Source organism: Nansenia antarctica (genome assembly GCF_963989245.1).
Source record: "Nansenia antarctica genome assembly, chromosome: 7".
NCBI classification, from domain to species: Eukaryota; Metazoa; Chordata; class Actinopteri; order Argentiniformes; family Microstomatidae; genus Nansenia; species Nansenia antarctica.
In genome coordinates this window covers 35,105,783-35,127,293 of record NC_137677.1, presented here as the reverse complement: position 1 = coordinate 35,127,293, position 21,511 = coordinate 35,105,783, and the positions used below count along the sequence as shown (strand labels likewise).

Below are 21,511 nucleotides of genomic sequence, written 5' to 3'. Positions count from 1 at the left end.
GCCAACATGTTTGTCAATCACTTGAGGTTAAAGAAATGTCGAGTGAGATGTCAAGAAAGCTTTGTTTTATGTCTCCGATTGTTTTCCTGAAACCTGTAAATGATGCTCTAATATTATAGAAATGACGAGAACTGTATTATAAGGAAAGAACTGAATCTAAGTTGGTATATGTTAATGTTTTAGTTTGAATCCTTTGTGCAACGCAAAGTGTGTTATGTGTAAGTCACAGTAATTCTAAAACTATAAGTGTTTACAAATGGCTTAAGAGTAAATGATGTCAGTTTTATTTTCATCCCTTCATCCCTAAAGTTAATTACTTTTGGTGTTTAACAGTAATATCAAGTAGATGTAATAGAACAGACTCATGGCTATTTAGAGATTCCATTATTAGATTATCGTTTCTGTAAACCTCAGTGACAGTATGCATTTAGGTTCTGCTTGCCCCATCTTGTTTCTGGTTATTATTCTGTGAGATAGAAATAAGAACTCTGTTGTGTGTACAGTATAGTGTAAGTAAAACATTCATTTTGAAATATTTACCTTAATTGGGGTTTATTTTATTAAAATGTAAATTGTTTGTAAGATCAATTTAGGTTTTTATGACATGATTAAACATCATTGGAACTTGGCACACAGAATTTGATCGATGGTTTATTTTCTACTATTAGTATTTCAATCCATTCATTGCCCTCTAAAGCAACTAACTGTGTGAACCACACAGCACATTCAACTATCTGTGTGAACCACACAGCACACACACACACACACACACACACACACACACACACACACACACACACACACACACACACACACACAGCACATTCAACTATCTGTGTGAACCACACAGCACACACACACACACACAGCACATTCAACACATTCAACTATCTGTGTGAAACACACACACACACACACACACACACACACACACACACACACACACACACACACACACACACACACACACACGCACACACACACACACACACACACACACACACACAGCACATTCAATTACTCTCTTTAGGCCTCCTCTATTTTTCTATACTATGAGGACTTTTATCTACAGATTCGATAGTTGATAAACCGACATTTTCAAACCATACCATTTCTGTATAGCTTTTTAATTTGCTCTAAATCCGTGTGTCCACAAGCGAGGCGATACGTATTCCTCGGGGAACACATTGGTACGTTCCGCCGGGCCCATCAGGGACCGAGCCCCTCCATGTCTCTTATCTGATCAGAGACGCGTCCTCTCTCAGAAGCATCAGGTCACACCCTGCCTCCCCGCTGTGCACAAATAAACCTCAACAGGGGAAAGAATACAAATGTCTTTCTTCACAAAACTGGGCTCTTTTTATTTATTTATTGAGATTTCCTGTGGAACATGCACAACAGCAGCACAGGTAAACCCAAGTGGATAGTAGACAAAACAAAATAAATGAGGTAAGAGCTTCTGGATAACAACGATACTTTACGCTGTAAAATGCCCAGGTGCTCTTTATTTGGAATAACTAATGTTCCAGGGCTCTGGAACCTGTTTGAACTCTCTCTGGAGATCCGTGTGTAATCCTAATTGTAACTGTTAATCTGATGTATGTCATGTGGTGTGTTTCTCCCAGCAATCCTTTCCTGTAGGTGAGTGAAGTACAGGAAATTACTTTATGATGGTGATCTGTGATCTGAAGCAAAACAGGAAAGACCTCCTAATGATGCTCTTCACATCTCATAAAACTCAGTGTGTTTCTTCATGGGATTAATCAGAATATGGTCAGAATATAGACATCATGCGCACGCACACACACACAAACCCACGGCTATCTGAGCAGTGCAGTAACTTCAACCCTTGCCGTGGCATTTCCCTGAAAGAAACAAACAATTTTTTGGAGAAACAATGTACTGTCTTTGAGAAAAACAAAGTATTAGCTGTACAGAACGAGGCTTGTACACACAGAACACTTCGCCTGATCTGCGGTTCATATTTCACATGTCCCAGTTCGAGACAGAGAGGAGTGGAGAAGATGAAAGGTTTCAGGACGCATGCTAATACGCAGATGATATCAGGAGTTTCCTGGGAGCTGTGGAGAAGAGGGGGAGAGGAGGGGAAGCTGAGCGGTTGGGGGGTTGAGGGGGGGGGTGGGAGCAGCAGCGTGCAGCCACTGCAGATGAAGCTACTCCTAGTCAGACTACGTCCAGGCTGTTTAATTAGCCATGGTACTGCCAGGCAGACTCTGTGGAAGCCCTGAAATGAACTGCTGCTTTGGTGTGAAAGTGTTCAACAAGAAAAGTTGCGAAAGGAAGATGTCAGTCGACTAACTACATCATCAACCTCCAGCTTCGCACCGAGGATGACCTCTCAGGACAGCCGAGTATGGCGGGTGGTCATATCTAACAGTACATGATTCTATGACTTGTGTAGGTTGTTTTTTAACAGACGGTGGTGGTAGGCTAGCGCTGTAATTAACAGGTGTGTTTACCTCAGCATGGATAACAGATTCATGAAAAACCGCAAAGTGGATACAGTCAGTCGTTCCATTAGTCAGTACAGTGAGTGTTATATAAGAGGTGTTAGGGAGATTGGGGGGGGGGGGGGGGACATCACCACCAACCGATATATAAAACAAACTACATTTATGACAGCCTCAGACATATTTGGTACATTTATTCAAGAGCTGATTTCGGTGCTATTTGGTGAACAACATGAGATCCAATCCTTCCATGCAGCATGATGATGTGTGCACTGTGCATACACAGGCCTTCTGCTGTCACGACTGGTCCACTTAACAGCAGATGACGTAACGTTCGACAGTATGTACGTAAAAAAACAACAAAAACAATCTGGGAGGTGTAGATGAGGGGAGGGGAGGGGTCCCCCACAGTGGAGGACTTGCCTTGGAAGTGGGCAACTCCCAAATAAACACACAGACAGACCGGACAGGAATATCAGGAGCTTATGATGACACATCACGACTCAAGAAGCAGTTTGCGCTTCCTTCCAAATAAAAACTATCAAAAGAATGGCAGCTGCAACAGAAGGTGAGATGGCTGCAGGAGGCTGGGAGACGCCGCACTACGAGCCCCCGCCTGCTCACTCAGGTCTGATGATGAGGACTGGACGCATCCAGAAGCACGTCTGTTTCATGGTATCAAAAATAATTCTGCACCAATCTGACCCAAGGCAGACATACTGTAAGTACAGTGTAAGTATGTTTAATACTGCAACACTGGTTTGGACTGAAACCAGCAAGACCCTTCTCATAAGAACAGGAAATAAAAACGCATTCAACTTAATGATGTCTGATGGGCAAAGGGAGGGCAGGGTTCCCACACATGGGACATAAGACCACAACAGTCCCGTTCTATGAGACAGTGACAAGACAGATAGTCACAAAGAACAACACAAAGAAACCTAGCCACAAAACGACACAGAACCAAATGCTAATACACTACATTTGATGAATACCTTTGGGGGGGAATAACAAAAGAAGGTGTGGCATATAAGGAATGCATTCCAACTGTTGGAAAACGTCTTTAATGGGTTAATGCAGGCATTCTTGCAGACAACAATCGTTTTTTTTTCTTCGTTTTTTTTCTTCAAATGGAAAATGTCAACATTTCGACGTAACACAGAATGACCGAGTAATTCCATGTAAAAATGTTGTTGCTTTCGGTAATTTACAAAAAATCCTCCAAATACAAGTTTTTAAGCGTGTCTGCCAGACCCCACATCACATAGGACACACACTGTTAACAATCAACTAGTGACCCCCATCCACACAACACATCCATCTACTAGTGCCACTGGAACCGATGCTCAGCATCCTATACAATTCCAAGCATGTTGGAGGAAATTTTTGCGCATGGACTAAAACTCAATTCAATGAAATTCTTACAGATATTTTTCCGGAAGAAATTGCAGAAAATAATACAATTAGTTCATGAGAAAAAAATTGGAACTTGGGACACTCTTCTTTTCAACAATACAGGACCATGCATAAGTCTCACCCATCGTCTTCTTTTGTTAACCACAATATATTGAGAATATATAAATATTTGCAAGTAGTTGGTAGTACTATGGAAAGCTAAATCTCTTTTACATTTGACACACTTATGTTCTCTTCCACTGTGTGAGTGATCACCAAAAGGGAGACGGGGTAAACATACTTTCCTATTTATCCAATAGTTTTTAATAGGTTAGGGGCACAGAGTATAGACACTGTTTTCTCATCTTACATACAATACAGCATTAACACAGGGTCTTATAATGCCAGTACTTTTTCACAAATATGCAATAGAACGACTTGCTTTTACACCTGTCTTCTGAAGATGGTTTTAACTGTCATTTACATAGAAATGGTGCCATCAATATGGGGCATATTCATCTTTTAAAAAGTGTAAAGAATTGACCTTGCACTGAAAGTGTTCACGCTTTTTTAATGTCTAGTCACAAAATGGGCCAAACATTACAAATATATAATATTTCCCATGAATCAAACCCTTTACACGTTCCTATAGAACTCCATATCAAAATGACTATATCTTATGGGAACTAGTGCAACCTGGAGGACGCCGTGGTCTTTGTGACAAGGCAGGCACAGAGTCAGATAGACAAAGTACTCTAGAGGGGCTCCAGAGCAATGGCAGATAGATTAAGGCCATTTTTGAAAATTACAGAAAAATAGCAGACAAGAAACTCATGGACCAAAAAACGCCAAACTTTTCCCCCAATCCGTTGAAGTCAAGTGGGTTCGGCCGTTGGGTCGGTTGGTGCGTGCCAGGCCTCCCCACCTCCCCCCTTCCAGAGAGAGAGAGCGTCCCCAGTCCTGCTTTGTTTACACGGGGGGGGTTCGGGTGGGTGGTGGTGAGAAATACAACGGCACTCTTTCTTTCAGTCCTTTTCTTTCTCCTTGTGCGTCTTCTTCATGCCTCGCACCTCCAGTAAAGTCTTAGGGAACGGTGGGCCAGTCAGGACTGTTTTAGGCGCTTCCTGGGGAGGCCGAAGGGGGGGCATTGTGCGGATGCCAGGGCGCGGAAGGCCTCTGCCACTAAGTGGGGGTGGGAATGGATCATTGACTTCCAGCCTGCGGTCTCCATTATGTCCGTCGCATGACTGTAAGCAAAGACAAAGGACGTTAGACGCACAGACACGCCACCGCCGCTCGCATTAAAAATCAATCTGGATTAATGGGGATGTAATGACAAAACAAATACGGGGGAAGAGGGGGGGATATGAATGAAGGGCTGTGTCCGGAATAGCGAGAGAGCTGCCAGTTGCGTCGTTGTAGTGCAGTGGTTACAATAACACCTTTTGTGTTGGTGGCGAATTAATGCACTCTTAAAATAAATAACTAAAAATAATAACCGCTTCCTCTGTAAACAAGCACCACTCATCTCAAGGTCTCTTAAAACAACAACAACACCAACACCAACACCACTAAATCAGCGTGAAGAAAAACTTCACAGAGAACAACCTTTTTCCATTTCATAGTCAAAAAAATGTTCTGTTTCCTTCGTCTTATCCAGGTGTGAGTCTATTAATAACAAGGATACAGAGATAGGGAGGCCCAGCGAACAGCCAAATAGCGCTCCCGTCTGCCGCGGTTAAAACAATGAATTCTAATGCACCTCGTTGGGGAGAGAGAGATAAGGGGTTTGTTATTAATCTTGTGTCACATACATCAGCTAATTACATACTTGCTATTCCAGTTCTTCCCATCTTTACAGCCCAGCTGTCTTAGGACACTGCACCTATGGTAGGGAAGATAAAAAAGTGAGCATTCAAGGGATGGTAAACAGAAATGGCAGCAGGGATTCATCACAGCGAGTTTTCGTGTGTGTGTGTGTGTGTGTGTGTGTGTGTGTGTTACTTGCCTGTTGATAAAATCTATGGCTTGTGCTTTGAGCTGCTCGGCGCTGTGCAAGTCTGCGAGGATGAGCGTGTCGGCCACGTTCTCCACAGAGAGGCTGTTGCAGAGGGCCTCTTCACACATGACCTTTAAGCGCTCCAGAGCATACTGGTGGGAGGCACAGAGGACAACATTTACATTTGCACGTTACTGGAGAGGCGCAGCATTTACATTTCTGACATTTAGCAAAACGCCCTCATCCGAGGACGGCCGACAACAAACTCATTTGTCTAAGTGAGTGAATCATCTATCCATCCGTCATCGTCAGGACAACAACTCTACGCTAGGGGCCGGGGGGCTGTTGCCACACCTAATGCTCGAAGGAAGAATTATTATTATTTGAATTTTTTTAAACTTATCTACAGTAGAGAAACTGTACAGGGGTTAGCGGGGATGAATTAGAACAGACCAACCCTGCACGTCGTTCAATCATAGAGTTGTAAGTCCAACGTCTTTTTTTTCCCTCAAACAGTCATTAGCGATAACGCTTCACGGTTCATGTTGACTCTGTAATCAGTGAAGGAGTGCACAAGTACGGGCGGAGAGCGTTTGGCTACGCCGCACTCACTTTGTCTGCTGCTGCCAACAGATTGTCGGCCATTTTCTCCAGGTTCGGTGCTTTCCCCGTGTAGATGAAGCCCATCATCTCTTTAAAGACGTCCGGGTCCACATCGCTGATGTCGACTCGGTTCTGACGGAGACCGGGAACAAAGACGTTGTGTTAGTGATCACGGCCTGAACCATGCGCCCAGATCAACCAGAGCAACTGAACCTAAGAACTCACGAAACCCATCGTAAAATCAACCCAGACTAATACTGCACCTCCTGAATGTAACACTGCACCTCCTGAATGTAACACTGCACCTCCTGAATGTAATACTGCACCTCCTGAATGTAATACTGCACCTCCTGAATGTAACACTGCACCTCCTGAATGTAATACTGCACCTCCTGAATGTAATACTGCACCTCCTGAATGTAATACTGCACCTCCTGAATGTAATACTGCACCTCCTGAATGTAATACTGCACCTCCTGAATGTAACACTGCACCTCCTGAATGTAACACTGCACCTCCTGAATGTAACACTGCACCTCCTGAATGTAACACTGCACTAGGGCTGCCACAAACGATTATTTTCATAGTCGACTAGTCACCGATTATTTTAACGATTAGTCGACTAATCGGATCATAAATTACAGCTTATCGCACAATTACTCAATCGCTCTTATTTAGCTATCATCTTCTAAATCAGCTTCTAAATTTTGCTTGAAGTTGTTAGTTGTTGTTGTAGGCATGTGTTAACTAAAAATAAAGACAATTAAAATGATTGTTCACTCAAAAATAGATATTTTAATGAACTTTGCAGATTTATTTCTGGCATCACTTGCATGTAATGTAATGTAAAGAGTAGTAGAGAGTGCAAACTGCTGAGTAAAATGAGGTAGGCTAGGCACTAGGCAACCAAAAGAATAAAAAAAATAAAATAATACTTGTACAGAGTACAAAAGTTTTGCTTTGCTTCACTCATCTCATAGTAGAACGCGCCTTCTTAGCACTGTAACGTTAATTAAGACAACATTTTTTGCTATTTGATAAGTATCGCTTTGATGACAACGTTACAGCACATAACGTAAAATAATGTAAGAAGGCTTTTAACGTAACAATATCGTTAGCCAATAACAAGCTAACTAGCTTACCGAGACGAGCCATCTTCTTCCTCGTCATCTGCCACAACGTGCTTCCTTTTTAGATGCTCGCGCATCATAGACGTGCTGCCATGATAAGCGAGTTCAGCTTTGCAAATTTTACATTTTACATTCTTTTTTTCAACGTTGTGGTTGAAATGCTCCCACACTTTAGAGGTACGAGGACAGGAAGACATTTCTCTGTTTGTTTTTCCGGGGAAGTCACGTGTGCCCCGGATGACCGACACTGCGCATGTACATCAAAGACACTGGGAGACGCTAGCCAGTGGCAGCTTCAGGGAAGAAAAACTAATGCTTATCGAATGAAATGAATGGTCTTTATTGTCATTGATATAGTACAGGTACCAAACAACGACATTTGGGAGGGGGGGCTCCCCTGGTGCTAGGAAAAAAAAAAAAAAAAAAAAAACTACTTATTTCAGCTCCAAAAAAACATGCGACTACGGCGATTACCAAATATGTCAGCGACGATTTTGGTAGTCGACGTCGATTTTGGTAGTCGACGTCGTCGTGACTAGTCGACTAATCGTGGCAGCCCTACACTGCACCTACTGAATGTAACACTGCACCTCCTGAATGTAATACTGCACCTCCTGAATGTAACACTGCACCTCCTGAATGTAATACTGCACCTCCTGAATGTAACACTGCACCTCCTGAATGTAACACTGCACCTCCTGAATGTAACACTGCACCTCCTGAGATCCCTGCACTGGCTGCCAGTCTCTCAGAGAATTGAATACAAAATCCTCCTAATAACATACAAATCACAAAATGGTATTGGACCAAAATCCATATCAGATCTCCTCCCACCCTATATTCCCGCAAGGTCCCTAAGGTCAGCTGAGGCTAATCAGCTAATCATTCCGAGAGTAAAAACAAAACACGGTGCAGCAGCTTTCAGTCATGCTGCTGCATGCTCCTGGAACAAACTCCCTGAAGAAATCAAACAGGCCCAAACCCTTAAAATATTTAAATCTAAGCTAAAAACTATTTTTTCCATGAACTATTGTCTTATTAAATGTTTTATCTATTTACTTCTTATATTTGCTTTTATTCATTGTAATTTTTAATTTCTTACTATGTTGCTCTTGCTGTATGTTTAAATAATGCATGTAAAGCACTTTGAATTGCCCCTGACGTATGAAATGTGCTATACAAATAAACTTGCCTTGTCTTACTGCACTTCCTGAATCTAATACTGCACTTCCTGAATCTAATACTGCACTTCCTGAATCTAATACTGCTATCAGACCAGGTATCCGACCAGGTATCCGACCAGGTCTCTACTGAACCCACCTTTTTACTCTCCTCCATTTCGTGTTCAAACATGGCGTTGAAGACCGGGGACCTCGCTATGGAAGAGAGACACAAGACATGAACGTTAAAATAAAAATAGTATTTTTATTATTTTTTAAGAAAAAGAAAAAAAAAACATATCCCAAAACATCAATAATTAATTAACATAAATAATTTAACCCTAACCCTGCCTCGATATGATCACCAGCACGCATCAATTCATCAGTACACACACGTGTCAGGGGAAGGCCTTTAACCACTGGAAAAGGATCCCAGCTTTATCACCACATCCATGTGGCAGCAGGCTGCAGCTGTGACCACGTCTAAAGCCCCCCCCCCCCCCCGATCCCCCCGCCGCCACCCCCAAATCCCTGTTCCTCCAGTCAGCAGGGCTAAGGAGGGCCGACGGGGGGAGTGGGGAGTAGATCAGCAGTCTAGGTGGGGGGGGGGTCTTACCTGCCAGGATGGATTTGTGGGCTTTGAACTCCTGGCCTCCGACGTAGAGGCTGCAGTCGGTGAAGCGCGAGCACTCCCAGAGGTTCCCCAGGTCGTCTGACAGCTGGCACTCAGGAACCTTCAGCATGTTCATGTTGGACTGGCCAGAGATGTTCACTGAGTCCTGGACCACGCTCACCTGGACGCACGCAGGGGAGAGACACAACAACACTGGGTTTACCATGTGACTGACACACACACACACACACACATACCGATTCAGACACAGACAGACACAGCCACACAGATTCAGAGACACACACACACACACACACACACACACACACACACAGAGATTCAGACACAGACACACACACACACACACATAGGCAGACAGACAGACACACATACAGATTCAGACACACACGCGCGCACGCACACACACACACACACACACACACACACACACACACACACAGATTCAGACACACACACGGTCCGAGATCTCCATTATGTGTGTGCTTTGGTATAACAACAACTGTTTATAAGACATTTATATTTTTGCCATTTAGTAGACGCCTGCCCTTTACCCAAAGCGACTTACAACAAATACATTTGTCTGAGTAAGTGAATCATCTGTCCATCAGTCATCATAAGAAACAGTAATCTATGCCAGGACCGGGGGCCATTGGCAATCACAATGCTAGAAGATCATTATTTATTTTATTAGAAGAGAGAAGACTAGGCTAAACGCTGATGGTTTTGAACAGGGTTCCTACAAGTTTCAACAAGTCAAATTTAAGACCTTTTGAGACCTTTTTTAGACCTCTTTGGATATAATTTTAGCTCTATCGCGACACCATATGATAGCTTTTTGTCATCCTCGAGGTGATGAAATTAGGGATTTCACTGCCATACAGACAAAAAAGGAAGCGAATTGGCATTTTTTTGGTTCCAGTTTGATTAATTTCTGCGTAAATAGATGTGGTCGGACTGATTTCCTTGCAGGATCTAATTTTTAAGACCTAGCACCTCATTTTTAGACCGAATAACTGAAATGTAAGACCTTTTTGGGCCTTGGGGGTTTGGATTGCTGGATTTTAGACTTTGCGGCTTTTTAAGACCAGCGCGGGAACCCTGTTTGAAAGCAGTTCTACTGCTGCTGTAGTTGCTAAGCGATGTTAAACAGGGGCCAGTGTCTGGGTCTTATGGTCTTTGTGGAGTCAGTAACAGAGTTCTGGGATGGCGAGGGAGGATCTGCAAATTGCGAAAAACACAGCCAATTGTAACCCAAATTAATTAACTTTCCTGAACACCTAATTAATGAGGAGAGACATTCCATCTTCAATTTGAATCTAATTTGCTTATGAAATTGCCAATTTCCCTGAAAATGTTAAACCTTACTGCAAACCTTGTCAGGCACATTGGCGTATGTCCTGGCAGTATTAGCTTAATTGCATTTATAGCAAATTCATTCGACACTTCATTTAACTTGTCCCTCTAAAGACACATTTCAGAACAACGCTTATTGTTCTTGACACGTTGTATTCAATTATTTGTTGTACAACTACAATTAGTGACATGTAATGGATTTTGTTGTTGCTGAAGGGGCCGTTTCACTTTCAGAAGTTAACACTTGAATCGCAGCAGAGTCCACAGAGATGTGCATCTTTTCCTACAGACTGTTAAGGATTCTCCATTTCATATATAGATGAATAATATAAACATGCCATTTAGCTGACGCTTTTTAACCAAAGTGACTTACATTGCAGTGAGTGAGTGCGTACATGTTTCAGTATATATGGTCCCAACGGGAATCGAACCCACAACCTAAGTGTTGTCAGCAACACTGGCCAACTGTCAACCCAGCCCACATACGGGACTTCCTTATATTTCATCAATAACATTTAAAATGTCTATAGTATATTACAACACGTTTCTTTAGCGAGTCAAACCTACCACTGTTCTTTTTAAATACATTGTATTGCCAAAGTGTGATGTCATAGAAACACAGCGCTGATTAGAGTAAACAACTCAACCTTGACGTAGCGGTGGTCTGGGTGGTCCAGTGGTCTAGCCTGGCCTACAGTGCACACACACCAGACATCCAGCCCATGCACTCCTTATGTCCTGTCTTTCTCTACTGTCTCCGCCTATTAAAAACGACCCCCCCCCCCCCCCCCCCCCCCCCCCCCACACACACACACACACACACACACACACACACACACACTAGAGTGGGACTATCACACTCCCAAGAAATAACCTTAAAAAAGAAAGAAAGAAAATACTTCAAATTCAGTTTGTGTGCTTTCTGTTGTACCTAATGTTGTGCGGGTTTGTGTGGATGTGTGACGCTGTCCCTTTAACTTGGTGCTGTGACTAAGTGGAGGAGGTGTGGAGATGTCTGTACGTTTCTATCTTTTAACTGTGCTGAAAATGCTTGGATGTGAGCCGCTGTCTGTTGTGTGTTCTTTGTTTTTAACATATAACCTGATTTCTTTTCAGCCCCCCTCCCCCCAAGAGGCTTTTGTCTTTTGCCAGGCCGCCAATGCAAATAAGAATGAGTTCTTATTGGCCTGCCTGGTTAAATAACAAAAAAATAAAAAAATAAAATAAACAGTTGACGTTACCTCACAGAACAGCGTGAGCTTGTCATCTGGTAGGAGTCCGTTGGCTTCATCAAGCAGAAAATCCCGCCTAATAAACTTTTTGAAGCCCCAGTCCTTCCCTTGGACAAACCGATATGCTCTTTGGCTTTCTGCAGCGACGGGGTGGAAGAAAAAACCCAAACAAAAACAGGTTAAGTTGATCTCAGAGATAGAAGCTCTTCAAAACTATGGAGTCAACAGCATAACGGTCTGGATTATCAACGGCATGACTCGGGACAATATCCCGACTGTTTGGGGTCATGGAGGTTGTGCTTGCTTACCCATTGCTTTAGTCTCTTCTCTTTTCGCGTTCAATAAGGAAAATTTGAACTTTGCTCGGACTTCACTTTTTGGACAGCTAACAAGAAGTAAATACAGCGACAGATAATCTTTGCTTTCATCATCAAGTCCCTTTGGATTAACTCGCAGACACCTGGAGAGGAAACGGAGATATCACACAGCATATTAGTTATGCTACAGAAACACAGCGGACTCCGTACGACCACATTCATCATCACTGTCAACGCCATGGCTAAAGAGATAAGCTTTTTCAGAGAAAGAGGTTTATTTTTCTGTCGACTGACTTGAAGCATTGAAGTTCTACCTAATCCATTACAGACGTGTCACAGTAAGAGCACAGCGTACCATTTCATCTTGTCATTAGGGCCCGACGAGAAGGTGGAGCTCTTCAGTACCTCCCCCATCTCCTCTCTGCAGAAACTGAAGTTGTTGATGGTCCACATGTAGGAGAACTTCACAACTTTAACCTGGAAACCACAGAAAAAAACAACGTCGTCACAATAGTTGTGTAATTACTACTTCACACTATTATTATTTTTTACGGTCGCTAAGTCGCAGTGTTCAATACTGAAGTCACAGAGTCACAACTCTTCATACAGTCAGCCAAGCAGAAGTCCATGTGGACCAAACTGTGACTCTTACTCTGTGATTTTTACATTGCTGCTTTCATACAAAATGCATTCAATGACTACGTTCTCCAAAATCCATGAACACCTCTCTCATTCAAACTCCCCCACCTGCAAAACACTATGTATCTGCAACACATTTTTCCAATGTTAACATACTGTGTTCAAAACTGTGAAGAACACATTCAAAACAGAATGATTTGGTGCATTTTTGCAGTAATCATATTTCTATCATACATGACCGAAAGCTCGTAATAAACTGTTTTTTTGCACAGTGTTTGAGTGTGCAGATGCTGTTATTTTGCACTCTATTTTGCACTCTAGACTAAATGCATTGCCAGGGAAGACATTAGATGTGACCAGATGCAGACCAAAACCCTCAGGAGTGAGAAATGTTTTGTGTGATTGCTATTGTATTGTAGCCCTGGAATTTCTGTTTTTTGTTTGAACTTTTCATTTTCCTCTTACATTTCCACTTTTCATTTTACACAAGTAAATGTAGTGTACTTTGAAGTAAATGTACCGTAACTTACTTTCTGCAAAGATACTTTAAAAAAAAAAGATAATAAAGAATAGCAGCAAATTGCGGCATTTCCGATTCATTCTTGTTGCCCAATACTTTACAGTTTTACAGTCAACTATTCTGTTTATGATTACTATAAATCAAACCATTCTTATAATGAAATATAAATTCTTGTGAAAATCATTAAAACTATATAATGCTCAGTGTTATGAATGACTGCGTATGCTTTCTGAGTGTTGTTGCCAGTGTATGGTTGAACAAGCTTCTTTTGAGACATGAATGAAGTGATTGGCCAACATGCATGTTAGTAATGCAGACAGTATGAATGAAGAGTTGTGACTTAGCGACCGTAACCTTAACCGTAAACATTTTTAATACTACAGCTTCTCTACTGTAAATAGATTAAGAAATAAATACATTTAAAAAAAAAAAAAGCATTATGACTGCCAATGGCCCCTGGACAAATGTAGACAAATGTATTTGTTTTGAGTATGTCGCTTTATATAACGCCGTCTGCTAAATGTCAACAATTTAAATGTACTTCCAAAGTCACTGAGCTGTTGAAAAGCTGTTGAAAAGTCCAAATAAAACTAAACATCCAATGTATCTCCAATTCTTTGATGTTTATATTACAGGCAATTAAAAATAAGCCCAGATCAGCAGGCCAAACGAACCCATGTCATCAACATCCCTGTACGCCACCACCAGTAGGTTCATGGCTGAACAGAGCATGTGGAACACTGTCTCTGTGTACGGGGTTTGTATTGTGACTGGCCTATGTCGTTTCATCTACGCTTTCAATGTGTTCTAGGCTGATCTCTCTGGAACAAGTCAACCTTTGCATCACAGGGTTTTCCGGATACAGTTCAGGTAAAACAAATGTGGGTGATGGGGCGGGGGACAGGGGACAGGTGGGGACAGGGGACAGGTAAGACAGATATGGGTGATGAGGTGGGGACAGGGGACAGGTAAGACAGATATGGGTGATGGGGTGGGGGACAGGTAAGACAGATGTGGGTGATGAGGTGGGGACAGGGGACAGGTGGGGACAGGGGACAGGTAAGACAGATATGGGTGATGAGGTGGGGACAGGTAAGACAGATATGGGTGATGGGGTGGGGGACAGGGGACAGGTAAGAAAGATATGGGTGATGGGGTGGGGACAGGGGACAGGTAAGACAGATATGGGTGATGAGGTGGGGACAGGGGACAGGTAAGACAGATGTGGGTGATGTGGTTGGGACAGGTGACAGGTACGATAGATGTGGGGGACAGGGGACGACAGGTAAGACAGATGTGGGTGATGAGGTGGGGACAGGTAAGACAGATGTGGGTGATGGGGTGGGGGACAGGGGACAGGTTAGACAGATGTGGGTGATGAGTTGGGGACAGGGGACAGGTGGGGACAGGTAAGACAGATGTGGCAAGGCAAGGCAAGGCAAGTTTATTTGTATAGCACATTTCATACAACAGGGGCAATTCAAAGTGCTTTACATGCATTATTTAAAAATACAGCAAGAGGAGCATAAGAAAATAACAATTACAATGAATAAAAGCAAGTAAATAGATAAAACATTTAAAAAGACAATAGTTAATGGAAAAAAGACATTGATAGAAGTGTTTGTGTTTAATCATATCCCTCCATATCCCTCTACATCCCTCTACATCCCTCCACATGTGGGTGATGAGGTGGGGACAGGGGACAGGTGGGGACAGGGGACAGGTAAGACAGATGTGGGTGATGAGGTGGGGACAGGTAAGACAGATGTGGGTGATGAGGTGGGGACAGGTAAGACAGATGTGGGTGATGAGGTGGGGACAGGGGACAGTTAAGACAGATGTGGGTGATGTGGTTGGGACAGGTGACAGGTACGATAGATGTGGGGGACAGGGGACGACAGGTAAGACAGATGTGGGTGATGAGGTGGGGACAGGGGACAGTTAAGACAGATGTGGGTGATGGGGTGGGGGACAGTTAAGACAGATGTGGGTGATGTGGTTGGGACAGGGGACAGTTAAGACAGATGTGGGTGATGTGGTTGGGACAGGTGACAGGTACGATAGATGTGGGGGACAGGGGACGACAGGTAAAACAGGTGTGGGTGATGAGGTGGGGACAGGGGACAGGTAAGACAGGTGTGGGTGATGGGGTGGGGACAGGGGACAGGTAAAACAGGTGTGGGTGATGAGGTGGGGACAGGGGACAGGTAAGACAGGTGTGGGTGATGAGGTGGGGACAGGGGACAGGTAAGACAGATGTGGGTGATGTGGTGGGGACAGGGGACAGGTAAGACAGATGTGGGGGACAGGGGACAGGTGGGGACAGGGGACAGCAATGTGGGTGATGTGGTGGGGTCAGGTAAGACAGACGTGGGGACAGGTAAGACAGACGTGGGTGATGAGGTGGGGACAGGGGACAGGTAAGACAGATGTGGGTGATGTGGTGGGGACAGGGGACAGGTAAGACAGATGTGGGTGATGTGGTGGGGACAGAGGACAGGTAAGACAGATGTGGGGGACAGGGGACAGGTGGGGACAGGGGACAGCGATGTGGGTGATGTGGTGGGGTCAGGTAAGACAGACGTGGGGACAGATAAGACAGACGTGGGTGATGAGGTGGGGACAGGTAAGACAGACGTGGGGACAGGTAAGACAGACGTGGGGACAGGTAAGACAGACGTGGGTGATGAGGTGGGGACAGGTAAGACAGACGTGGGGACAGGTAAGACAGACGTGGGGACAGGTAAGACAGACGTGGGGACAGGTAAGACAGACGTGGGTGATGAGGTGGGGACAGGTAAGACAGACGTGGGGACAGGTAAGACAGACGTGGGGACAGGTAAGACAGACGTGGGGACAGGTAAGACAGACGTGGGTGATGAGGTGGGGACAGGTAAGACAGACGTGGGGACAGGTAAGACAGACGTGGGGACAGGTAAGACAGACGTGGGTGATGAGGTGGGGACAGGGGACAGCAATGTGGGTGATGTGGTGGGGTCAGGTAAGACAGACGTGGGGACAGGTAAGACAGACGTGGGGACAGGTAAGACAGACGTGGGGACAGGGGACAGGTGGGGACAGGTAAGACAGACGTGGGTGATGAGGTGGGGACAGGTAAGACAGACGTGGGTGATGAGGTGGGGACAGGTAAGACAGACGTGGGGACAGGTAAGACAGACGTGGGTGATGAGGTGGGGACAGGTAAGACAGACGTGGGGACAGGTAAGACAGACGTGGGGACAGGTAAGACAGACGTGGGGACAGGTAAGACAGACGTGGGGACAGGTAAGACAGACGTGGGTGATGAGGTGGGGACAGGTAAGACAGACGTGGGGACAGGTAAGACAGACGTGGGGACAGGTAAGACAGACGTGGGGACAGGTAAGACAGACGTGGGTGATGAGGTGGGGACAGGTAAGACAGACGTGGGTGATGAGGTGGGGACAGGTAAGACAGACGTGGGGACAGGTAAGACAGACGTGGGGACAGGTAAGACAGACGTGGGGACAGGTAAGACAGACGTGGGGACAGGTAAGACAGACGTGGGGACAGGTAAGACAGACGTGGGGACAGGTAAGACAGACGTGGGGACAGGTAAGACAGACGTGGGGACAGGTAAGACAGACGTGGGGACAGGTAAGACAGACGTGGGGACAGGTAAGACAGACGTGGGGACAGGTAAGACAGACGTGGGGACAGGTAAGACAGACGTGGGGACAGGTAAGACAGACGTGGGGACAGGTAAGACAGACGTGGGTGATGAGGTGGGGACAGGTAAGACAGACGTGGGTGATGAGGTGGGGACAGGTAAGACAGACGTGGGGACAGGTAAGACAGACGTGGGGACAGGTAAGACAGACGTGGGGACAGGTAAGACAGACGTGGGTGATGAGGTGGGGACAGGTAAGACAGACGTGGGGACAGGTCTCACCTGTGTGTAACACCAGCTCTCCGCCACAGGCCCACTGGCCATCTCCCCAGGCGGAGGAGGGGTGGGAACCCGTGACATCGCCAGCTTGACCCCCCCTCAGCAGAAGCGCTGACGTCCCTTAGCTTTCACCACTTAACCTTTCCTGGAGGGGAGAGAGAGGAGGGGGGGAAAGGGATTGTTTCAGGGAAAACAAATAAACGGTGGCAATTCCGCGCAACATCTCACCAACACGCTAGCAGCTCTCTATTTCCAGATCAAATGACCGGTCGGTCGCGGGGCTGACTTGGGTCACCGATTCTACAAAAAAAATAGGAGTTTTGCAGAGGTTGATGGGGAAGTGAGAGAGGGATAACAATGTGACACGGGAGAGGCTAAGCTATTGTGATGGGAGTGTGTCTATGTTCCCTCAGCCCTATGTTCCCTCAGCCCTATGTTCCCTCAGCCCTATGTTCCCTATGTTCCAACAGCCCTATGTTCCCTCATCCCTATGTTCCCTCAGCCCTATGTTCCCTCAGCCCTATGTTCCCTATGTTCCAACAGCCCTATGTTCCCTCATCCCTATGTTCCCTCAGCCCTATGTTCCCTCAGCCCTATGTTCCCACAGCATTATGTTCCCACAGCCCTATGTTCCCTATGTTCCCTCAGCCCTATGTTCCCTATGTTCCCTCAGCCCTATGTTCCCTATGTTCCCTCAGCCCTATGTTCCCTCAGCCCTATGTTCCCTATGTTCCCTCAGCCCTATGTTCCCTATGTTCCCACAGCCCTATGTTCCCTATGTTCCCTCAGCCCTATGTTCCCTATGTTCCCTCAGCCATATGTTCCCTATGTTCCCTCAGCCCTATGTTCCCACAGCCCTATGTTCCCTCAGCCCTATGTTCCCACAGCCCTATGTTCCCTCAGCCATATGTTCCCTCAGCCCTATGATTATTTAGAAATGTGGGAACAGGGTTGTGGGAACATAGGGATGAGGGAACATAGGGAACATAGGGCTGAGGGAACATAGGGAACATAGGGCTGAGGGAACATAGGGAACATAGGGATGAACCCATTGTGATCATATGGATGTTCACACGGCGGAGGCTCACTATGTTGACGTTGACGCATCTCGTCTCTTGTGAAATTTGCCAAGTGACAATAACCACAAAGGAGGCAAACAAGAAAACACATTGTGATATCGATCCCTGGACCGCCGAGGGAACATGTGACAGGAAGTACAGCGTTTTATACAAAAGTCTCCTCCGAACCTCCCCGGGTTTCATTGCTTGCCTCTACAAGCCCTTGACCAGTCTGGGCGTGTCTGCGAGAGGTTGACAGTTGAGTTGAGAGTTGCCCTGGCACTAGTAGACAATGTCATCTTGCGATTTCAAACGGCTTTGCTCCCCCCCCCCCTCTGCCCAGACATACTATGCATCTGGAGATTACCTCAACTCAAACTGAGGCAGATGAAACACACACACACACACACACACACAGCCTGTGCATTTCTAAGAACATGAAACAGATTAGTAAAAAAAAAAAAACTCTAACATGAGATTACCTTGCTAGGAAACTAAATCTGTCGAACTCTTTACTTACCCGATGGTTATAGGGCTTATATTTCATGCTATTGATGGTAATTCCGTGTACGCACCTCTCAAGAGGATGTGATGCGAATAAATGTATGAGGCTCAGGTCTCCCTAGGTTATCACTGCATGCTTCATGGTCCTTACAGCTGATCCCACTCTGAGAACACAAACACAATTGCCCAAAGATATGACACTTGTTGTACCCGACCGACAAATTTGCTTAAAATGTGCTAATTGCTCTGAACCTTTTTAAATTGTTTTTTTTTAACTATCCTTTTCGAGGGGTGGTGACTTATTGGCAAGTGACACTTCTACTCTGGGAACTCCATATTTGGAGAAGAACCAGAACCAGTCTAATCCCTCAAACCCATTTGCAATCCTGCCCTTTGTTATCCACATGACAAATGAACCACAACATTAAACGTCATTCGGTGTCAAATGAAAACCAGAGCTAAACCACAACCACAGACAACCACATCAAGTTCTAGAAAACACAAACTAACTAAAGTTAGCCAGTTAATCCTGAGTGACGTCGATGTCATCCTCAGATCTCCATCAAACCCTCAGATTTTCTAGCTAAAACACAACAAGCTACCCTAGTCATAACACTCACATGTCACTAATGAGCACCTTATCAAGACAACAAACACAGAGACACATCAGTGATGGTGTCATCCTTCTCTGTGTGGCCCAGACAGCTAGGCTAAGACTGGCCAGGTTGTTTGTTGTCTTATCTAACACCCAGGTTAGCTCCTAAGCTATCTAACTAACCTAACCCCTCTACCACACACAGGGCAGACAGGGAGAGAACCTAACCCTAACCCTAACCAACACATCAGGTGTTAACTAACTAACTTAACTAAGTAGCTTAACTAAGTTATTGAACCACCGCAGTGAGTGATCCAGCTGGCTAGCTTAGCTTAGCACACACAGCCATGCTAGCAGTGCTATCTGGACAGCTGCTAGAACAAACAAAACAAGAAGCAAATGCTGGTCATTTAGATACAAACTAACTAAGGTAGATGATGGAGGAATAGCTGGGCATTAATGACAGTTCTCTGATAAACCCGCATACACACGGGGAGACGTGTGAAGTTGAGCTAGCTATGCTACTCTGACTGACCAGGCCCGGCTAGCCTAGCTTAGCTTAGCGTGCTAACGAGTTAGCTAGCCAAATCACGGTGGCTATTTGGTCAACATCCAGACATCCAGCACCGCTGTGAAACAAAGGGCCTTCACTCATAACCTCACATAATAACATCAGTATGTGGACAAGAACCCCAGGATGCGACATGATTTTTATAGCAGCTATAATGACAATAATATATAATTTCGTGACGGATAAGCGAGCTAGCTTAGAGAGGACTATTGTGTTGTTGAAGACAGTTTGTGTTGAGCTTCCTAACTAACTACATGCTTCTATATCATCCTCTGATGCTACAGTTATATAGCTCGCTAACTACACTAACCAGGGGAGAAATGGAGAAAAATAATAAGATGTTTTAGACTACCAACCTTCTTTCATTTCCATGCTTCTCTTTATCTTTATGGGTCTCTTTATCTGTCTCTCAGCCTCTCTCCTTTCAACCATCGGCTAATCAAAACCGTGTGAAAACAAGTTTTTTACCACCACCACATCCACTTTTCTCAATCAATTGTTTTTTTTATAGCCACAACCCAATGAATGTAGTTAAAGCTGCTTGGCTATGCGGTTATGCTACTAGGCTAGCTGGGAGCCTGGACGGTGGAGAGGCAGAGAGATTTGAGCTGCTCCCTGCAGACTACGCATGCGCAGTTGGATGGGAGATGTCAGACTTCCTGGTCTCATTACCAGCTGATCAACTGTCTACCTACTGGTGAGTCTACCCTACTGGTCTATCTACTGGTCTACTGGTCTACTGGTCTACCTACTGGTCTACCTACTGGTCTACCTACTGGTCTATCTACTGGTCTACCTACTGGTCTATCTACTGGTCTACTGGTCTACCGACTGGTCTACCTACTGGTCTATCTACTGGTCTACCTACTGGTCTATCTACTGGTCTATCTACTGGTCTACTGGTCTACCGACTGGTCTACCTACTGGTCTATCTACTGGTCTATCTACTGGTCTACCTACTGGTCTATCTACTGGTCTACCTACTGGTCTATCTACTGGTCTACCTACTGGTCTACTGGTCTACCTACTGGTCTATCTACTGGTCTATCTACTGGTCTACCTACTGGTCTACCTACTGGTCTACTGGTCTATCTACTGGTCTATCTACTGGTCTACCGACTGGTCTACCTACTGGTCTATCTACTGGTCTATCTACTGGTCTACCTACTGGTCTATCTACTGGTCTACCTACTGGTCTATCTACTGGTCTACCTACTGGTCTATCTACTGGTCTACCTACTGGTCTATCTACTGGTCTATCTACTGGTCTACCTACTGGTCTATCTACTGGTCTATCTACTGGTGAGTCTACCTACTGGTCTACCTACTGGTCTATCTACTGGTCTACCTACTGGTCTATCTACTGGTCTACCTACTGGTCTATCTACTGGTCTATCTACTG

At 44.9% G+C, this 21,511-nt stretch overlaps 1 protein-coding gene across 1 annotated transcript; it reads right to left on the bottom strand.

Moving 5' to 3' along the window:
* Positions 1-3,716: 3,716 nt before the first annotated feature.
* On the bottom strand, positions 3,717-20,654 carry spopla (speckle type BTB/POZ protein like a). The gene is made up of 12 exons (XM_080535741.1): positions 20,466-20,654; positions 18,960-19,107; positions 17,385-17,526; positions 12,650-12,771; positions 12,286-12,437; positions 11,987-12,114; positions 9,375-9,552; positions 8,919-8,974; positions 6,478-6,600; positions 5,875-6,017; positions 5,698-5,751; positions 3,717-5,113 (listed from the first exon to the last, which is right to left on the bottom strand). Exons 3-12 carry the CDS (start codon positions 17,460-17,462, stop codon positions 4,969-4,971), a joined length of 1,179 nt encoding a protein of 392 aa, XP_080391867.1. The 5' UTR covers positions 17,463-17,526; positions 18,960-19,107; positions 20,466-20,654; the 3' UTR covers positions 3,717-4,968.
* Between the last annotated feature and the right edge of the window lie 857 nt (positions 20,655-21,511).

Excerpts from the sequence above, each read along its gene's own strand:
- spopla (XM_080535741.1), bottom strand. The coding sequence starts at position 17,462 with ATGTCACGGGTTCCCACCCCTCCTCCGCCTGGGGAGATGGCCAGTGGG. Across the intron at positions 12,772-17,384 it reads AGAGCTGGTGTTACACACAG|GTTAAAGTTGTGAAGTTCTC; the intron begins GTGAGACCTGTC and ends TGTGGTTTCCAG. Across the intron at positions 12,115-12,285 it reads AGAAGAGACTAAAGCAATGG|AAAGCCAAAGAGCATATCGG; the intron begins GTAAGCAAGCAC and ends CCGTCGCTGCAG.